Consider the following 21857-nt stretch of genomic DNA (forward strand, 5'->3'; position numbering starts at 1 on the left):
TGTTTTTATTGCTTGTGGCACACCCATAATTGCAAAAGCTTGTATAAGGAATTCAGTGACCACTCGGGCTGTCTCTTTTGCTGCTGGTATTGCAAATGTGAATCCTGAAAAGGTGTCTACCACGACATGAATAAAAGATAGACGACCAAAAGACTTATAATGGGTCACATCCATTTGCCAGATTTCATTGGGTCTCAAACCACGAGGATTCTTCCCTGGAGGGAGTGTAGGAGCATGGAAAGGAAGACAAGCTGTACAGCTTTTTACTATGCTCCTAGCTTCCTCTCTTGTGATTCCAAATTGTAAACGTAAAGCTCGAGCAGCCTGATGATATTTAGAATGAGATTCTTGTGCTTCCTGAAATAAAGGACTACTGGCTAACATGGTTAGAAGGCTATCTGCCTTTGAATTTCCATCAAAAATGGGACCTGGAAGTCCACTATGTGAGTGGACATGCAAGATATAAATCTTGCCTGGATGTTTTCTCACTTGCTCTTGAAGTTCCTTAAAGAGCTGATAAATATTGGAGGCTGCAAATTTTATTTGGGCTGTGGCAATTCTTTGTACTACACCTACTGAATAGGCTGAATCAGTAATTATATTTACGTCTCCTGGGTAATAAGTGAGAGCTAGCATGATAGCAAATAATTCATTCTGTTGAGTGGATTGAAAAGGAGTCCTGATTACTCTCTTTATGGTTAAATCATGAGAGTATATGGCACAAATATTTTCTTTGGAGGCATCTGTAAAGATTGTTGGTCCTTTAAGAGGAACCTTAGAAACCTTTTCTTCAAAAATCCATCGCCAATTATGTAGTAGCCGGGTAATCTTTAATGGAGATCCATGTGCAAAATTTGGAGCGGTGGCCAATAAAATTTGCCATTCTGGGATGGTCTCACAGCATACATTAATTTGTGCGTTAGTATAGAATGTGTATATTTTTTCAGGACTTATTCCAGATAATTGTGTTACTCTCTTAATAGCCTTTAATAAAATCCTAGCCACAAGCACTGGGTAAGGTGTAAGGCTTTGTTCTGGTTGTGCTGGGAGGTTCACCCACTCAATCACTCTGTCTCCTTGATGAAGGACTGCTGTGGGTGCCTCTTTTGTAGCAAAAACTGATATTTCCAAGGGTTTTTGAGTGACTCTTTCAACCACATTGGATAAAGCCAGTTCAACTTCTCTCAAAGCCTTTTGTGCTTCTTTTGTAAGCTGGCGTGGTGAATTTAAAGCACTGTCTCCCCTTAAAATGTCATAGAGGCCACAGGTAGCCCTAGGGAACTTCTAAATTTAGTTCTCTATACCATTAATTTTCTAATTTTTGACAAAGATGCACTGGCTCCAGCAGACAGGTTTTATAACCCACCAGAAGGGCAGTGTCCAGTGAGAGCATCTCCACTGTCCTTAGATAATCGCCAGGTGATGTGGAGAGATCCAGAAAGCCTGAATTCTCACCTTGTCACTATCCAGACAACCTCAGTTCTCACTTAGTAATCCTAACAGAAATACGTTTAAAACAATTGCACATGTTTAACTTATATTTGGTTATTTGCTATCTAGGAAAGGAAAAAAGAAAAAATGGAACATTCATGCAGTGTATTTGGAAATATAAAATATTACAGAAATTTTGAAAAAGAAAGTGGAGGCATTCAAACTGAGCTATCTCTCCTCCCAACTCCCTTTCAGGCATCTAAAATGAATGTCTAATAGTTACCTCAAACTCAGTCATTAATTTTCCCTCTAAAGCCTTCCCTACTCATTTCCCCTATTTACTGCAAAGGAGAACACTATTCTCCCAGTTCCCAAAACTCTTAGCCCAGGTGTCAGCCTTGACTCCTATCTCTCACCTCCCTTATCCAATCTGTTGCCAACACTGTCCAAGTCATTTTACACTATCTCTCCAGTTCATCTCCTACTCTGCTGATACTGCAGCCAGGAACAGGAGCAGGGAAAGGGCCTAGCTCAGACCTATCTAGGACCAGTACATGCTGAGAAGCTTTTCAGTAGGCAGAGAGATCTCAGCTCCAGAGAAAGCATATCTCAGTTTCAAGCTCCAGTTTTCAGATAGTCTCTCTGGGAACATCTTCCTAGTTCCCCAAATCCCACTTTGAAAGGCACTGAAGGCCCCCAACATGGGCTCTTTCTGCTAATCACACTCTGGACCAGGACCTTAGGCTCCTGCCTGCTTCCCCTCCCCAAGCTCTTCCCTCCAACATGTGGAATGCTTTGATCACTGCACTGGCCCTCTTCTTCCCCCCACCACTCTTCCAAGGCTTTGACTTGACCCCAGGACTCATATTCCACCTAGATCCTGCCCATCAAGCTGGTCATCTCTGAGTACTCTACTTCCCCATCCCTCCCTCCTCCAGGTCTAAGACTCAGCCCATTCTCTGTAAGGGGCTGCAAGCTCCTGTAAGAACCCTAGAACTTTGGGGATCAGGAATCAAGAGAATAAGTCCAGGGAAAGACTCAGGTGTTAAGGGACAGGTCAATTCTCCAAGTGCCTCCACAGCTATGAATCATAACATCTGAAGGAGTTGCAAGGCAGCCTTTGCTGATACAGGTGTTCTGGACTGGGAATGAGATAAGTTGGAAGCAGAGGGGAGAGGAGAGAGGTCAGACAACACAACAGCCACTCAGTCAGAGAGGTCAGAAAACAGCAACTGCTTCTCAGTCTCCTTGTACCATCCTCTCACAAGAGGAGATCCATTCTGTTGGTCTGGGTTGAATCTCCAGCAGCCACTGTCAAGTGGCTCCTATATATTCCAACAGCTCCTGTGTATTACAACATCATGGATATTGTAGAAGACAGTACCCACAACTGCAAATCTTTGGTATACTAAAAAGTGTCATCTATTTCTCTAACCTGCCATGTGTAGAACCCTTGTTTGACGAATGCACTTGGTAGCTGATACTCTTCTATTTCATTTTCTTCCAATTTCCAATAGATTGATAAAATTCACTTTTTCAAAAAAAAAAATTGGGGGAGAAATTTGCTTCTTGCAGATAACAATTTCTTAACTTTTTTGTCATTTTAATTTTCTTTAAGATATCTGACTTATCTTCTACTTGTAAGGTATATTTCACTTTTAGCTTCTCTTCTATTATTGAATTTGTAGGCAATTAAGAGACATTCTCTTATTTTCTGCATTCCAAGATCTGTAACATCAACTGTATACAAGGAAAGAGTCCAATTTTGAATAAAGCCTTGGTTGAATTGAGATTATGTGAGCTCAAATGTGTAACTGCCATAGATGATCTATCAGGCAGAATTTGAGAATTTTCCTAAACCACTTCATTACATTCTTTAAGTAATGACTTTTGAAAGCTGTTAAGATTTTTAGGACCTGGCTTTATCCTAAGATACCTATCTACTAAATGCCAAAGAACTTCCTAGATAAAGAGAATTTATAGTTTCCTTTGTTCATGTCCTAAACAAAAAGTTATTGATATTATTATTAATTTTAAAGCAAAATATGTGATTGAATGTATAAATTTCTAAACATTGTAAGAAATATTCAAATAGTTTAATTCATCATTTCACAACATCTAGATGAAAAGAGGATTTACTTTCCTAAGAATACCATTGGATCAGCCTCAAGGAATTATTTTTCAAATGACCATATTTCAGAATAAAAGAATCATTAGAATCATAATGACATGAATAATGTGAAATTATTGGCAATCAAATAATTAAGTTGAAAGTATTTCTGAATTGTCTTACAAAGAAAATCATTTTAAACATTTATCACTTTAATCTAGAATGATCGTATTCAGATACCAGTACAGTCATTCTGATTCAATGATGCTTTCAATTATCTCCATATTGTCTAAATGTATTGCCTTAATGTCCCATTTTCAGAATATTTTTTATTAAGGGATGATCCACCAAGGAAAGTCACAAATTACAGTATCCTAAAAGGAAAACACATGGGACTTTCAATGAGACCACATCATTTCATTTCCATCAGTGAGGGATTTTATCACCTCCAGAAACTCAGTTTTTCCTAAAAGCCATTTCTATTACTGTCAGTTTTATTGTGGCCATGAGTGTGAATGAAGAAAGGGGATAATCCTGGGGCCTCAGGTTTGAGACAAAAAGGGCTTCTTGGATGCCTCCAGAAAGAGCTTGGTTCACTAAGGCCAGAAAAGCTTCTTCTGGTTTCCACAAGACCCTTCTTTCTAGGCACACTTTCCCTCCCTCAGACTCCTCTTCCTGGAAGGTCTTCTGGCTAGAAAATGCATCTTTGTATTTGGGATCATTGTCTCCTAGAAAACCAAGACTGTGCTTGCACTCCCCAGGTAGGACAGAGCCAAGAGGTCAGAAAGGTCAAATGGTCAACTTCTACTCTGACTAGTGGTCTATGACAAACTGCCCAGAATTTGTGACAACAGAAAACAGTATATTTCAAAAGACCAAACATGCGTTCTCCAAGTAAAAAAAGAAAAAAAAAGTCCAAAGACTGTAAATCTCAGAACAAATATGCATTTAATGGAACAATTGCACAGGGTAACCACAAAACAGCTTTTGTCAGTGACCAGGAAAAATGCCATCAAATATAAAGAAAGGGAAACTCAGGGACTTCCGGCCAAGATGGCGGCGTGGAGGCAGACAGCTGCTTGAGCTCCTCGTTTTCTCTCAGAACTTACTTCATGACAAGCCTCAGACTTAATGCTTGACCCAGAAAGAAATCCACAAATAATCACCAAGAGAAGACATCCTTGAAAGTTGCCAGAAAAGGTCTGTGTTTGCCCGGGGAAGGGTCAATCAGACTGGGCACAGACTGAGGGGAGGCAAGCCAGAGCGAGACAGGCAGCTCACACAGCTCAGACCGGAGGGGGGAGGGGTACAATCTCTGCCGTTTCTTCAAAAAGACTTTTTCCCCAGTGTGGATACTCCATCTTGCCAGCAAGCCAGGAGCAGCGGAGAGGGTGTAAACACCGAAGGCGAAGATTAAAACCCCGGAAAGCTAGCATCTCTCAGAACCCGGCCATCCCCAACCCCCCACCTGGACTGACTCAGCGCATTCTCAGAGCCTCAGAGTGCAGACTCAGTATAGTCATCACTGTTTTGTTAATGGCTCTCTGCTATCCTACCCCCAGTCTGTAGAGGAAGCCCCTTAATACCATCCAGCCCCATCCCCCTCAAAACAGACCAATTGTTTCTCTTGTCAATTTGTTTTCTTCGATTCCTACTCTGACAAAATGAACAAAAAATTCAAAAGGGCTCTGACCATTGACAGATTTTGTATGGAGGTGACTAAAAACAGAGTGTCCCCAGAGGAATCCCATAAGGGAGATATGAGCTGCTCCACAATATAAAAGAATCTCATAGAGGAAATCAAAAAGGCTCTCACAAGAGAGTTGGAAGAGAAATGGGAAAAGGAAAGGGAAGCTTGGCAAGAGAGTCTGGAGAAGTCATCCCATGCATTTAAAGACAGAGTGGATAAAGAAATCATATCATTGAGAAACAAGTTTAGTGAGCTGGAAAAGGTAAACAACTCCAAGGAAAACAGGATTAGTGAGCTGGAACAAGAAAACAGCTCTCCAAAAAATAAAATGGATAAAATGGAAAAAAATTCCATAGAAGATAAAAACTCAATTGGACAATTACAAAGAGATATTAAAAAAGTGAGTGAAGAAAGTACATCATTGAAAATTAGACTCGAACAAGAAGAAATGAATGACTCAAGGAGAAACCAAGAGGTAGTCAAGCAAAACCAGAGAAATGAAACAATTGAAAAGAATGTCAAGTACCTTATTAGAAAGACAACAGACCTGGAAAACAGATCCAGGAGAGACAATTTGAGAATAATCGGACTCCCTGAAAAATGTGAGGAAAAAAAGAGCTTGGACACAATTTTCGAGGAAATTATCAAAGAGAACTGCCCAGACGTTCTGGAAACAGAGGGTAAAATAGACATTGAAAAAATTCATCGATCACCTACTAAAAGGGACCCTAAAATCAAAACGCCAAGAAATATAGTGGCCAAGTTCAAGAACCATCAGACAAAGGAAAAGATATTGGAAGCTGCTAGAAAAAAGCAATTCAGATATGGAGGATCCACAATAAGGATAACCCAGGATCTAGCAGCGTCCACATTAAAAGAACAAAGGGCCTGGAACATGATATTCCGAAAGGCTAAGGAACTTGGTATGCAGCCAAGAATAACTTACCCAGCAAGAATGAGCATAGTTTTCCAGGGAAGAAGATGGACATTTAATGAAATAAATGAATTCTATCTATTTTTGATGAAAAAACCAGACCTACATAAAAGGTTTGATCTTCAAATACAGAACTCAAGAGATTTCTAAAAAGGTAAAAAGAAATCTTGAGAACTATACTTTTGCCAAAAAAAATATGTAAAGAACATATGTACAATTTGTCTTAGAAACTAGAGGTGGAAAGGAAATTATAACATAAAAAAGTGTAAAGTGGTGATACTACATCTCATGAAGAGGCAAAGGTAACCTATTATATCTGAGAGAAAGAAAGGAGGGAGATGAACATAGTGTGTATCAATAGACATATTCGATTTATGGTGAAACTTCTTCCACTTCATTGAAAAGTGAAAGGGAAGGAGTAAGCTAAGGGGAAGGGAATACAGAAATTTCGAGGAAAAGGGGTAAAATAAGGGGAGGAACTTTTAAGGTGGGGGAGGGATCCTAAAAAGGGAAGGCTGTGAAAAGCAAGTGGTGTTCACAAGTTTAATACTGGGTAGGGGGGTAAGAGGGAAGGAAAAGGAAACACACCTGAAACAGGGTGATACATTCAAACTAAAAGGTTGGAGCAGAATCTATTATGCTTCAGGCAAAACTAAAAAAGCAGGAGTAGCCATCCTCATCTCAGATCAAGCAAAAACAAAAATTGATCTAATTAAAAGAGATAAGGAAGGGCATTATATCCTGCTAAAGGGCAGCATCAATAATGAAACAGTATCAATATTAAACATATATGCACCAAGTGGTGCAGCATCTAAATTCTTAAAAGAGAAATTAAGAGAGCTGCAAGAGGAAATAGATAGCAAAACTATAATAGTGGGAGATCTCAACCTTGCACTCTCAGAATTAGATAAATCAAACCACAAAATAAATAAGAAAGAAGTCAAAGAGGTAAATAGAATACTAGAAAAGTTTGATATGATAGATCTTTGGCGAAAGCTAAATGGAGACAGAAAGGAGTATACTTTCTTCTCAGCAGTTCATGGAACCTATACAAAAACTGGTCATATACTAGGGCATAAAAACCTCAAAATCAAATGCAGTAAGGCAGAAATAGTAAATGCATCCTTTTCAGACCACAATGCAATCAAAATTACATTTAATAAAAAGCCAGGGGAAAAAAGACCAAAAAATAATTGGAAAACTACATAATCTTATACTAAAGAATGATTGGGCAAAACAGCAAATCATGGACATAATTAATAACTTCACCCAAGAAAATGACAATAATGAGACATCATACCAAAATGTGTGGGATACAGCCAAAGCAGTAATAAGGGGAAGTTTTATATCTCTATAGGCCTACTTGCATAAAATAGAGAAAGAAAGGGCCAACGAATTGGGCTTACAACTAAAATTGCTAGAAAAGGAACAAATAAAAAACCCCAGACAAACACAAAACTTGAAATTCAAAAAATAAAAGGTGAGATTAATAAAATTGAAAGTAAAAAACTATTGAATTAATAAACTAAGAGATGGTTCTATGAAAAAACCAACAAAATAGACAAAGCCTTAGTAAACTTGATTAAAAAAAGGAAAGAGAAAAAGCAAATTGTTAGTCTTGAAAATGAAAAGGGTGAACTCACCACTAATGAAGAGGAAATTAGAACAATAGTTAGGAGCTACTTTGCTCAACTTTATACCGATAAATTCGATAACTTAAATGAAATGGAAGAATACCTTCAAGAATATAGCTTGCCCAGATTAACAGAGGAAGAAGTAAGTAGTCTAAATAGTCCCATCTCAGAAAAAGAAATAGACCAAGCTATTAACCAACTTCCTAAGAAAAAGTCCCCAGGACCAGATGGATTTACAGGTGAATTCTACCAAACATTTAAAGAACAACTAACTCCAATGCTATGTAAACTTTTTGAAAAAATAGGGATTGAAGGAGTCCTACCAAATTCCTTCTATGACACAGACATGGTACTGATACCTAAACCAGGTAGATCAAAAACTGAGAAAGAAAACTCTAGACCAATTTCCTTAATGAATATTGATGCTAAAATCTTAAATAAGATATTAGCAAATAGACTTCAGAAAATCATCCCCAGGATAATACACTATGACCAAGTGGGATTTATACCAGGAATTCAGGGCTGGTTTAATATTAGGAAAACTATAAGTATAATTGACCATATTAATAATCAAATTAATAAAAACCATATGATCATCTCAATAGATGCAGAAAAAGCATTTGATAAAATCCAACATTCATTCCTACTAAAAACGCTTGAGAGTATAGGAATAAATGGACTATTCCTTAAAATAATAAGGAGCATATATTTAAAACCTTCAGTAAACATCATATGTAATGGCGATAAACTAGAACCTTTCCCTATAAGATCAGGAGTGAAACAAGGTTGCCCACTATCACCATTACTTTTCAACATAGTACTAGAAACTCTAGCCTCGGCAATAAGAGCCGAGAAAGAGATTCAAGGAATTAGAGTAAGAAATGAGGAAATCAAATTATCACTTTTCGCAGATGACATGATGGTATACTTTGAGAACCCCAAAGACTCTGCTAAAAAGCTATTAGAAATAATTCAGAATTAAAGGGAAACTCAGATTATAAAAACCTATTCTGCAAACTTTAGAATCCACCAGATAGAATGTTAGGTGTTCTAAAGCGAAAAGAAGCCCAAGATGATTTCCAAAATGATACTCAATGTGATGGACACTCAATAAGAAAAGAATGTTCAAAACATTCCTAGAAAGAAAATCAGACTGGCAAAAACCATGTGCTTCTCAAACTTTGGAACTGACCAAAGAACAGTACACAGAACATTCAAGTACAACTAAACTGACAAAACAACAGAATAAAGATTGCAGGAACTGTTTCTTCATGTATGTATGAACACAAAGGTGAAAACACATATTTTAAAAAGGGATAACAGAAAAAATAGAGTTTCTAATCCTCGCACCATCTTCCAGAAGAACGTAGGATTTTTGTGGAACTAAATTTTAAAATGTGAGGAAGCATACACAGGAGGTCGGGAGCCTCTGACATGGGTTGGGGCGATAGCAGAACATTTCTTTGAGACTATAATATTATTTCTCCAGTTTGAATCCAGGGATGGATGAGGACCAAAAACTCAGAAAGGCTGGCACCTGGAGAACCCACAGATGCCCGGGGCACATGAGCCCAACCCCCATTACACACTATCTCCACCCACTTCCACAATCTTCATCTCCCTCCAAGACAAGGGGTTGGGCTGGTACCTGATCAACCAACTGGGCCCCCCATTTCCCTCTTCTCCCCTCAACATCCGGGTCCTCATGAAAAGGGGAGGGGTGGTCAGAGTGATGAGGTTCAGATCCCCTCAATTCTCAGTCAGGGAACCAAATGATGAGGTTTGGCGCACGGCAGAGAATTCTGGGAACCCCTTCTAGTCGGCACAGGTCTTTTATAAAAGAATTTACGAACCTGAAAACTTAGAAGTTTCAATGGAATGAGATTACTGCCCCCCAGGCCTAGATTTCCAGTAGAATGGGACCACTTACTGCCAGTGGTCCTCAGCCAATCTTCAGCTCAATAGGGGTGTGTAGAAACCTAAATCTCCAGTTAAATGAGATTACTTTAATTTGAGCTAAGTAGGGAGTGGTCCAGGACTCAACTAGTCCCACCAAAATAACTGAATGACTTTTTTGGTCATTCTGTATTTGAAGTAGGTGAAAGAGATACAAGGATTTTTTTTCCTATTAAAAAATTTTTTTTGATTTATTTTTAAAATAAAAGTTGTAATGTTCTGGTTTGCTTTCTGGAGGTCTTGGGACCAGCCTTTGTTTCAGCAGAGTAATAATTATTATAAGGAGAATAGTCAGGAATAAAGTCCAAATTCTTTATTATCTCCTTAATAGTCTGTCTCCTTCATCTGACAATGGGACTTGGTCTCAGAGGAGAAAGCAGGAGAGCTACCACAATGGTCTCTGTCTTGAAGTCTCCTTCTGGCTAAGTTTGTTCCTAGTTTATATGCTCTTATTACAATTACATCATTACAGTATACTGAGTATAAACCAATTATTATATCACTAAGGAACTATTACTTGTTGTAAGAGTAAATCAATTGTACTGAACTAGAGAACTATCAATCACCATACTAAATTAGATAACCATTGTTTTATCAATTCCACTGAGTTAACACCTTGTTTAAATCAATCATACTGAGCTTTAAGTATATTTCTCCAAAGTTCCTGCCTTTTACAAAAAGTCAAGTACTAGGTATAATATACAAGTGTAGCTAGGAGAATTCTTCATTCAAGATATAGATTTAAAAGACAGAGAAAGTCATGAAAATAATTTTATGATTTCTTGTAATGAAGTTTTCAACATTGGTATAAATGACAAGAGGAAACCATCAATATATGATTTTATTTTTTTTTAATTTTCAAATTCACACAAATGAAATAAAATAAACAAATCTACAAAGGTTGAATTTCTTTTTTGAGTAGTAATGAATTCAACAAAACATTTTTCAAAGCTTTCTTAGTCCTTCTGTTCTACTGCATGTATTACTATGGTTATAATGCCTTCCTTATTGTTTTAGAATAGAGGATCAGGAGCAGGACAATGCTATGGCAAATGCACTGCCACTGCTATCCTCTCCTACCAAAAACAGAAAAAAACAAAACAAAACAAAAAAATCCAACAATCACACACACACACAGACACACACACACACGAAAACAAAAACAAACCAAAAAAAGGTTTTGCTTCCATGTGGATTCTAAGATGTCTGGCAAGATGGAAGCTGCATCTAAAACTCTTTAGAGTTTAGAGTTTTTTGATTACATTTTAAAAGATTTCTCTTTAGTGTGGATTCTCGGATGTTTAGCAAGATGGGACCTAGATCTAAAAGCCTTAACACATTGACTACATTTAAAAGGTTTCTCTCCACGGTGGATTCTCTAATGTTCAGCAAGAACTTTCCTCTTGGTGAAATCCTTTCCACACTGATTACACTGAAAAGGCTTCTCTCCAGTGTGATTTCTCTGATGTAAACCAAGATGGGCCCTCTATGTGAAAGCCTTTCCACATTGATTACATTTAAAAGGCTTCTCTCCAGTGTGGATTCTCTGATGTAAAGGAAGATGGGCACTTTGTGTGAAATCCTTTCCACACTGATTACATTTAAAAAGTTGCTCTCCAATGTGAATTCTTTGATGGGCAACAAGACTGTCACTACGTGTGAAAGCCTTTCCACATTGATTACATTTAAAAGGCTTCTCTCCACTGTGGATTCTCTGATGTCTAGCAAGAATTGAGCTGCATCTAAAAGCCTTTCCACAGTGATTACATTTAAAAGGCTTCTCTCCAGTGTGGATTCTCTGATGTTCAGCAAGAACTTTCTTCTTGGTGAAAGCCTTTCCACAGTGATTACATTTAAAAGGCTTCTCTCCACTGTGGATTCTCTGATGTCTAGCAAGATGGGAGCTAGATCTAAAAGCCTTAACACATTGATTACATTTAAAAGGTTTCTCTCCAGTGTGGATTCTCTGATGTTCAGCAAGAACTTTCCTCTTGATGAAAGCCTTTCCACATTGATTACATTTAAAAAGTTGCTCTCCAATGTGAATTCTTTGATGGGCAACAAGATTGTCACTGCGTGTGAAAGCCTTTCCACATTGATTACATTTAAAAGGCTTCTCTCCACTGTGGATTCTCTGATGTCTAGCAAGAATTGAGCTGCATCTAAAAGCCTTTCCACAGTGATTACATTTAAAAGGCTTCTCTCCAGTGTGATTTCTCTGATGTAAAGCAAGATGGGCACTTTGTGTGAAATCCTTTCCACAGTGATTACATTTAAAAGGCTTCTCTGCACTGTGGATTTTCTGATGTCTAGCAAGATGGGAGCTAGATCTAAAAGCCTTAACACATTGATTACATTTAAAAGGCTTCTCTCCACTGTGGATTCTCTGATGTCTAGCAAGAATTGAGCTGCATCTAAAAGCCTTTCCACAGTGATTACATTTAAAAGGCTTCTCTCCACTGTGGATTCTCTGATGTCTAGCAAGATGGGAGCTAGATCTAAAAGCCTTAACACATTGATTACATTTAAAAGGTTTCTCTCCAGTGTGGATTCTCTGATGTTCAGCAAGAACTTTCCTCTTGATGAAAGCCTTTCCACATTGATTACATTTAAAAAGTTGCTCTCCAATGTGAATTCTTTGATGGGCAACAAGATTGTCACTGCGTGTGAAAGCCTTTCCACATTGATTACATTTAAAAGGCTTCTCTCCAGTGTGGATTTTCTGATGTCTAGCAAGAATTGAGCTGCATCTAAAAGCCTTTCCACAGTTATTACATTTAAAAGGCTTCTCTCCAGTGTGATTTCTCTGATGTAAACCAAGATGGGCCCTCTGTGTGAAGACCTTTCCACATTGATTACATTTAAAAGGTTTCTCTCCAGTGTGATTTCTCTGATGTAAATCAAGATGGGCCCTCTGTGTGAAAGTCTTTCCACATTGATTACATTTAAAAGGCTTCTCTCCAGTATGGATTCTCTGATGTCTAGCGAGACTTGAGCTGCATCTAAAAGCCTTTCCACAGAGATTACATTTAGAAGGCTTCTCTCCAGTGTGATTTCTCTGATGTAAACCAAGATGGGCCCTCTGTGTGAAAGCCTTTCCACATTGATTACATTTAAAAGGCTTCTCTCCAGTGTGGACTCTCTGATGTTCAGCAAGAACTTTCCTCCTGGTGAAAGCCTTTCCACAGTGATTACATTTAAAAGGCTTCTCTCCAGTGTGGATTCTCTGATGTTCAGCAAGAACTTTCTTCTTGGTGAAAGCCTTTCCACAGTGATTACATTTAAAAGGCTTCTCTCCACTGTGGATTCTCTGATGTGCAGCAAGATTGGAGGAGAATCTGAAAGCCTTTCCACAGTGATTATATTTAAAAGGGTTCTCTCCAGTGTGATTTCTCTGATGTAAACCAAGATGGGCCCTCTGTGTGAAAGTCTTTCCACACTGATTACATTCATAAGCCTTCTCTCCAGTGTCAGTTTCCTTATGTTTTGCTAGACAGGAGATATCTGTACAAGATTTTCCACACTGACTGCATATGAAAGGCTTTCCACAGTAAAGACATAAATAAGGCTTTCCTCTAGTGTGGATTCTCTGATGGTCAATTAGGAATGATCTATAATGGAAAAATCTCGCATATTCAATACATTCATGAATCATCTCTCCAGTATGAGCCTTCTGAGGGCTAGCAAGAGCTGGATTACAAATAAAGGCTTTCCCACACTGATCATATACAGATTTTTTCATTACAGGATGGTAAGGAAGAGATGAGTGATAGGATAAGATTGCTTCACGGACATTATGTTCATCAGGTTCTTTTCTAATATGAATTGGCTGATGAATAATGAGATTAGAGTTCTGACTGACAGCCTTTTCACTTTTACTACTTATTTTGGAAAGCATTTCTTCAGTATCACTTTTCTGAGGGCCACTGAGGTCTGAATTCCATTTCAAAGCTATATCCCATTGATTACCTGGAACCAATGGTTTTACCTTTTCAATGAAGCATTTCTTGTATTCACTACCTTGAAGATAATCACTTCTTGAGATCATTTTCTTACAGTGATTTAGGATAGAAGACCATCTGAATCTCTTTCCAATTTCATAAAATTCACAATCACTCTTTGGATATCTATCTATTTTGAAAATAAAATCATTCATTTCCTTCAAATTGGGACCATCATCCATGAATCTTTGCAGGTCATGTTCTTCCACAAAAATTTCCAGCTTTTTATTCATCTCATTTACTGTGAGCCCAGTTTCTACATCTGAAGAAGACAAACATATACACAAAAAGACATACCCACATGTATAAATAAAATAGCAATGTTACATAAGAGTCATTGCAGCTTGTCACCAAACTGAATAAACAAAATTTTATATATGGACTCAGTGTAAACAATGGCTTTTAATACCCCCAGTAATTTTTAAGAATGGACAGATTGGAGGCAGCTAAGTGGTGCAGTGGATAGAGCAACAGCCCTGAAATCAGGAAGAATTGAGTTCAAATCTGATCTCAGACACTCAAACTTTCCTAGCTTTGTGACCTGACCCTAGGCAAGTTACTTAATCCCAATTGCCTCAGCCAAAAAGAGAGAGAGAGAGAGAGAGAGAGAGAGAGAGAGAGAGAGAGAGAGAGAGAGAGAGAGAGAGAGAGAGAGAGAATAAGTGATATGTGCATCTCAGATACTGGACCAATCAGACTTATCCTATCCCAATGAAATAAACACATTCAGCAAAGGTGGGGCCCAAGGCCAAGATGGCTAACCAAATACTTAATGTCAGTAGATTAGAATCTTCTTTGTACTGGAACAGTTTTTGCTAATTTAGAGGGAAAACTGAGCCAACAAATAATTGAAAATTGTAGAGCAGATAAGGAGTAGACTGCTTTCAGAGATTTGTTGGATAGTACCACATTTACTCCTTTAGGAAAAAAGTAAAATTAGTTTGATGAAAATAATGGGGAAATTAAGTGAACAATGAGAATTCTACAAGATTTACAAGATTGTAAGCATAAACAAAGATTACAGGTATGTTGGATTTTTGGCCCAGTAAATAAAGGCAAATAAAGTTCATTTTTATATTGAGTGTAACAATCCAAAGCTCTTTTATGATGCCCTGGAGACTATTTATGGACCAAAGACCTATCTAAGCTGCCCAATGCTGATGGAGTTACATTGATTAGTAATAAGGATGTAATAATGGAAGAGATGGGTTGAACCCTTTCATAAAGTTCTCAACATTATCATTAACCACTGCTTAAACTATTAACCATTGCTCTTAGGTCATATTCCATTCCTTTTCAGCCATTCATGACTTGATGGCATCCCCAGTCTCTAGCTCTTTGTTACCCAAAAAGAGAGCTGCTATCAATCTTTTAAATATAAAGTTTATATTTCATTATATATTATATTAAATATAAAATTTACTTCTTTTTTCCTTAATTATCTTGTGTATTTTGGAGATACACATTTTTGTAAGTTTTTCACCATAATTCCAGATCATTCTCCAAATCCAGTGGATCAGTTCATAATTTCAGCAACAATATATTAGTATCCCCAACATGATATCAAAATGGTTTTTGGTTTGCATTTCCCTAATCAATCATAAGTTAGAATTTTCTCATATGTCTGTAAATAGTTTTAATTTCTTCATCAGAAACTACCTGTTCTTATCCCTCTAAGTATGGAGACATGAGGTATTCATTCGAGAAGTTTTCTCTAGAAAACCCTTTGTTCTTTTCCATCAATTACCTGACCCTGCCCTTCACTATGCCAGAGGTGAAATCTTTGGAGGCTGAGACCCCAGCCCAATGCAGATGCCCCCAGGGCTTTTGCTCTAGGCTAACTTAGCAGAGCCTGACTAGAGTGTATAGCACTTCATTTGGGTCAAATCTCTATTTGACTCTCCTTCCTAGGGAAGATGAAGTATTTGCTAAGATCCTGTTAAAGTCCTGACAGCTTTTGCAGTTTCAGTCACTTTTGATGGCCAAAATGAATTTTGAGGCATTTTTATTTTGATTTAGGGGAGATTATTAGGAAGCTAAGTATTTCCTGTCCTATTATGCCATCTTACTAGAACCCACTCCCATTTTTTTAAGCCCATTTTCATGGAGTTTACCTGACAAATGGGGCAGTAAGATCAGTTAGCTGACTGAGGGTAAATTATATAACTCAAAAAGATGCAACCAAGACCAAAATGGATGGAGAATTGGTGCCCTCAGATGACTGTAAACTCAATCCAATTTCTGGGATGCAATACAATATGGATCAATTCTGTGTTGTTTGTGCTCATTTTGAATTGAGAATGAACATCAAGAAAAGAGAGGAAATGGTCTTTACCCAGGGACAGCAGGTTCTGGACATTCTCCAGCATGACCTCCCAGTACAGCTCCTTCTGAGAAGGGTCCAAGAGCCCCCACTCCTCCTCAGTGAAGTCCACCATCACATCCTTGAAGGTCACCAACTCCTAAACCATCAAAAGGCACTTGATTTACTTAACGTGCAACAAGAAAATTGGATTTACACACATATATTATATCTAGGTTATACTGTAACACATGTAAAATGTATGGGATTGCCTGTCATCTAGTTGAGGGAGTAGAGGGAGGGAGGGAAAAATCTGGAAAAATGAATATAAGGGATAATGTTATAAAAAAAAATTACTCATGCATATATACTGTCAAAAAAAATATTTATAATTATAACATTAATTTTAAAAAAAAGGCACTTGATTTAGAGCTGAAAGATCCTCCAGAATTCATCTACTCCAACTCTCATCAACTTAGAGGAGGAAACTGAAGCAGAGATGGGAATTTGCCTAAAAGGTATAGAACCTTTAGGAGTGTCAGAAACCTCACTTTGAACTAGGTATTGAGAGCCCAATAGAATATTGAGAAAAGCATTTTCCATTTGAAATGAGATTCATGTTGGTAATAAAGGCTGGAAAAATGCTTAACTACAAAATAATTCTCCCAATGGAATTAAGGAGAATATATGAATTCCACAGAATCTGTGGAAGTGAAAGAGATGATGAGACGTCACTCCCAACAAAGAGTCTTAAGTAATTATATATTTTTAAAAATTCTATGAAGTTTTTGCAAGGACCTAGTAAATACTGTGTATTCTGGGAAAGAAACTATTATCAGTGATCACTGAGGAGAGAATAAAGAAATTATTTAGCAAATGTCCTATGAATCTAAAATGAAATCTAAACTAGATGGAAATAGAAAAAGAATTTTAGAAAGAATCTAGCCTCAAGTAGCTGGTATGAGACTCTTTCCAGACTAAGTGATGAAGCTTTATCTCTTCTCAAAGTGAGCTTATTAATGGAATATGTTCTGTGAGAGATGATTAATTGGGACACTGCCTGTTTCCCAGAAATCCAGTGCTGTGCTTGCATTCCCCAGGCAGGTCTCAGCCAGAAGGTCAGAGAGGTCAGGTGGCTAACCTGGATTCTAAGTGCCCAGGCCTCCAAGGAACAAGAAGGGGCCTTTACTTCACTCAGCCCTCTAGAGCCCATCCAGAGGTCATCTTGGCTGGGGAGACCTTTGAACCTGCCCAATCCTTATTCTGTGACTGCTTCCTGCTCATTATTTTTTGCCACCTAATTCCAATCTCTTTCCGTCTTTAACTGTGAGACATACAATCATGTCCCCCAAATCTTATGACCCAGACTTTTACACATCTAGTAGTCAGAGTTTTCCTAAGAGAATTTTGGAGAAAACATCACTGATTTCATTTGATGCTCTGCTGCTATTCTTTTATCAATATACTAGACATCCCCTTCATTATCTCTCCTCCCCAATCCTTAAGAAAACTTACTCACTTCCAGTCCTGTTACTGTGTAAGAACGCATAAAGGACTTAATAAATGTTGCCAAAGTATCTGAGTAATCAAGCAGTTATTTTTTTCTTCCTGTCTTTTCTTGCTCTGACATAAATAACTGTGCCAAAGACTTCACACTTGAACTCTCAATTCACTCAATTTTCTTCTGTTGATAAAAATGTACTTTTCAAGGAAAGCAGAAAGATGGGAAATGAGCTTCACTGAAAGTACTTCTGATGAAGGCCACATTTCCCAAATATATGGAGAATTGAGTCAAATGTGTTAGAATAAAAACCATTCCTCAATTGAGAAATGATCAAAGCAAATTAACAGTTTTCAGATGATAAAATCAAAACTACTAGAGGAAAATGAAGTGCTCTACGAATATAATTAAGATGACAATACTCCCTAAACTAATCTATTTATTTAGTGCTATACCAATCAGACTTCCAAGAAATTATTTTAATAACCTAGAAAAAATAACAACAGAATTCATATGGAACAACAAAAGGTGGAGAATTTCAAGGGAAGTAATGAAAAAAAAATAAGTGAAGGTGGTCTAGCTGTACCCGATCTAGAACTGTATTATAAACCAACAGTCATCAAAACCATTTGGTATTGGCTAAGAAATAGACTAGTTGATCAGTGGCATAGGTTAGGTTCACAGGGCAAGATAGTGAATAAAAATAGCAATCTGGTGTTTGACAAACCCAAAGATCCCCACTTTGGGGATAAGAATTCATTATTTGACAAAAACTGCTGGGAAAACTAGAAATTAGTACGGCAGAAACTAGGCATGGACCCACATTTAACACCACATACTAAGATTAGATCAAAATGGGTCCAAGATTTAGGCATAAAGAACGAAATCATAAATAAATTGGAGGAACATGGGATGGTTTACCTCTCAGACTTGTGGAGGAGGAAGGAGTTTGTGTCCAAGGGAGAACTAGAGACCATTATTGATCACAAAATAGAACATTTTGATTACACCAAATTAAAAAGTTTCTGCACAAACAAAACTAATGCAAACAAGATTAGAAGGGAAGTAACAAATTGGGAAAACATTTTTACAGTTAAAGGTTCTGATAAAGGCCTCATCTCCAAAATATACCGAGAATTGACTTTAATTTATAAGAAATCAAGCCATTCTCCAATTGATAAATGGTCAAAGGATATGAACAGACAATTTTCAGATGATGAAATTAAAACTATTTCCACTCATATGAAAGTGTTCCAAATCACTATTGATCAGAGAAATGCAAATTAAGACAACTCTGAGATATCATTACACACCTGTCAGATTGGCTAAGATGACAGGAACAAATAACAATGAATGTTGGAGGGGCTGTGGGAAAACTGGGACACTGATGCATTGTTGGTGGAGTTGTGAAAGAATCCAACCATTCTGGAGAGCAATCTGGAATTATGCACAAAAAGTTATCAAAATGTGCATATCCTTTGACCCAGCCATACTACTACTGGGCTTATATCCCAAGGAAATACTAAAGAAGGGAAAGGGACCTGTATGTGCCAAAATGTTTGTGGCAGCCCTTTTCATAGTGGCTAGAAGCTGGAAGATGAATGGATGTCCATCAATTGGAGAATGGTTGGGTAAACTATGGTATATGAATGTTATGGAATATTATTGTTCTGTAAGAAATGACCAACAGGAGAAATACAGAGAGGTTTGGAGAGACTTACATCAACTGATGCTGAGTGAAACGAGCAGAACTAGGAGATTATTATACACTTCAACAATGATACTGTATGAAGATGTATTCTGATGGAAGTGGAAATCTTCAACATAGAGAAGAGCTAATCCAATTCCAATTGATCAATGATGGACAGAATCAGCTACATCCAGAAAAGGAACACTGGGAAATGAGTGTAAACTGTTATTTTTACCTTCTGAATCCAATTCTTCCTGTGCAACGAGAAATTCGGTTCTACACACATTTGTATCTAGAATATATTATAATATATTTAACATGTATAAGACTGCCTGCCATCTGGGGGAGGGGGTTGGGGGAGGAAGGGAAAAAATCTGAACAGAAGTAAGTGCAAGGGATAATGCTGTAAAAAATTACCCATGCATATGTACTGTCAAAAAAAAAAAGTTATAATTATAAAATAAAATTAAAATTAAATAAACAAAACAAAAAAAAAAGAATAAAAAAAAAAAAAAAGAAAATGAAGTGCTCTAAATCATTTTTTATTAGGGAAATGCAAATAAAAACAATTCAGAAGTACCCCCTCACATCGATCAGATTAACTAGCAAGACAAAAATGATCAAGGCTGGAAAGAATGTGGGAATACTGGGATACTAGTGCACTGAAGAGAAATTGTGAAGCATTCTAAGCTTTCTGGAGAGCAATTTGGAACTATAAACAAAGAGCATCCAAACTGTGCAAATCTTTAGATCTACCAATAGCACCAGTAGGTCTGTATTATTCCAAAGTGATTACAAAGAGGGAAAGGGCCTACATGTGCAAAAATATTCACAGCAGCCCTTTCCTAGAGGCAACATTGTGGAAACTGAGGAAATTCCCATCAAGTAGGGAATGACTGAACAAAATGTGGTATATGAATGTAATGAAATAGTATTGTGCAATAAGAAATGGTGAACAGGTAGATTTCAGAAAGAACTAAAACGGCAAATGATGCAAATGAGCATAGCCAGGAAAAGATTGAATACAGAATCAGCAATAGAGTGATCAGCTGTGAAGGACTCTCACTTCTCAGGAGCACAAGGATCTAAGGCAAATACAACAGATTCAAGAAGGAAAAGGCTTTCCACACGCTAACTAAAGAACTGATGCACTCTGAAAGTGACTGAAGAATATATCTTTTAGTTACTTTCTTCTTTTTTCTCCTCTTCTGATCTCTTTCATTTTTTACAACTCTGATTAATAGGGAAGTATGTTTGAAATGATAGCACGGATGTACCTATACCAAGTTGCCCACCATTTTGTTAGGAAAGGAGGGAAAGGATGGTGAAAAAATTACAACTCCAAATCTCATAAACATGAATGCTACAATTTCTCATGACATGAAATTAAAAAGAATTTAAAACAAACAAGCAAATGTACCTTTTTGTACCTGGGTCCTAACTTGATCTTAGTTAAAACTTCTTTATAACTGGCTAAGAGACCCAAGAGATTTAACCCAAAGCACAGTCAGGCAAGGAGGAGAGACAGAGTCTGTGACATCTGAGGAAATGTAACCCCCTATTCATAGAGTCTGCCCCACCCCCAGGGGATAAATAAACCACAGTTTACTCTCTGTTGGTCCCTGAGCTCCCTGACTCTGGCTTTCCCTACCAAGGACCCTGACCATTCCCACCACAGGATCAATGAGATCATCTTTATTTGGCTCCTGGCACATGGCAGACACCACAACCCCCACCCCAGCCTCCTCACACCTTAGTGTTCCTCTCTGCCCCAGGGACAGTGGCCTCCTGGCTTATGCTTAACCAGGACCTCTGTCCCCTGACTCTGGGCCTTTTCAGTGGCTTCTCTCCTGTTTGGAAAGGCCTCCTCCCTCCCCTCCTGCTTCCTTCTGATCTCAGCTAAATTCTCCCTTTCTGAAAAGCTTTTCCTCAAACTGCTGACCCTTCCCTCTGAGAGTAGCTCCCGTCTACACTGTCCAGCGCAGGTGTGGACACAGCTCATGAGATGTTTTCTCCCCTGTGAGCTCCTTGAGGGCAGAGCTGGGTTTTTTTCTTCACCTCCCTCTGCATCCTCAGTGGTTAGCACAGAGCTTGGCCCAAAGGAGCTAATTTCTGAACGTGTACTGACTTAATCTGAGACCTGGAAAAGGAAAGAGACTCCGAGAGCCCTGGGAGCAGCCGGGTGCCCTGGGAGCAGGAAATGATGTTGCTCAGCTCCGGGGAGGGACTGCACTCACCTGGCACAAGGGGCTCCAGCTTCCGGGGGTCATGGCTCTGGTTCCGGGTTCCGGGCTTGGGTCCTCTGCTCGCCGGGCTGGGGAGGGAGAGGGAGCTCAGACAGGGAGGACGGGGCCTGAGGCTCCTCTGCCCAGGAATGATTCAGACCTGCCCACAATGAAAGACAGACGGAGCTCTCGGGGAAGGGACTGTGGGGAGCGGCTGCTCCCCAGAAAAAGGCCTCAGCTGTGGGGGTAGGAGACCCTCAAGACCCCCAGGTCTAGACACTAAGACCTCCTGCACACTGCAGGGAGGAGCAGTCCTGGCAGCACGAGCCCCATGGGGTCAAGATCACAAGGCCTTCACCCAAATCTGCCCAAAGCCGGCCCCG

At 38.5% G+C, this 21857-nt stretch overlaps 1 protein-coding gene across 2 annotated transcripts in view; it reads right to left on the reverse strand.

Moving 5' to 3' along the window:
- Positions 1-11125: 11125 nt before the first annotated feature.
- LOC141565013 (zinc finger protein 560-like) overlaps positions 11126-21857 on the reverse strand; it is a 31498-nt gene continuing 20766 nt past the window's right edge. Inside the window, exons 4-6 of one of the 2 annotated variants that reach the window (XM_074307971.1) lie at positions 21487-21563; positions 16092-16218; positions 11126-14018 (exon numbers count right to left, since the gene is read on the reverse strand). In XM_074307971.1, the coding sequence (XP_074164072.1) occupies positions 11242-14018; positions 16092-16218; positions 21487-21563 (2981 nt within the window). In that variant the 3' untranslated portion in view covers positions 11126-11241. Of the gene's footprint in view, positions 14019-14783; positions 16219-21486; positions 21564-21857 lie in introns of those variants that run through there. The other variant, XM_074307973.1, reaches the window with a different exon arrangement.

The sequence above is a fragment of the Sminthopsis crassicaudata genome, chromosome 3 (assembly GCF_048593235.1).
Source record: "Sminthopsis crassicaudata isolate SCR6 chromosome 3, ASM4859323v1, whole genome shotgun sequence".
In the NCBI taxonomy this organism is placed as follows: domain Eukaryota; kingdom Metazoa; phylum Chordata; class Mammalia; order Dasyuromorphia; family Dasyuridae; genus Sminthopsis; species Sminthopsis crassicaudata.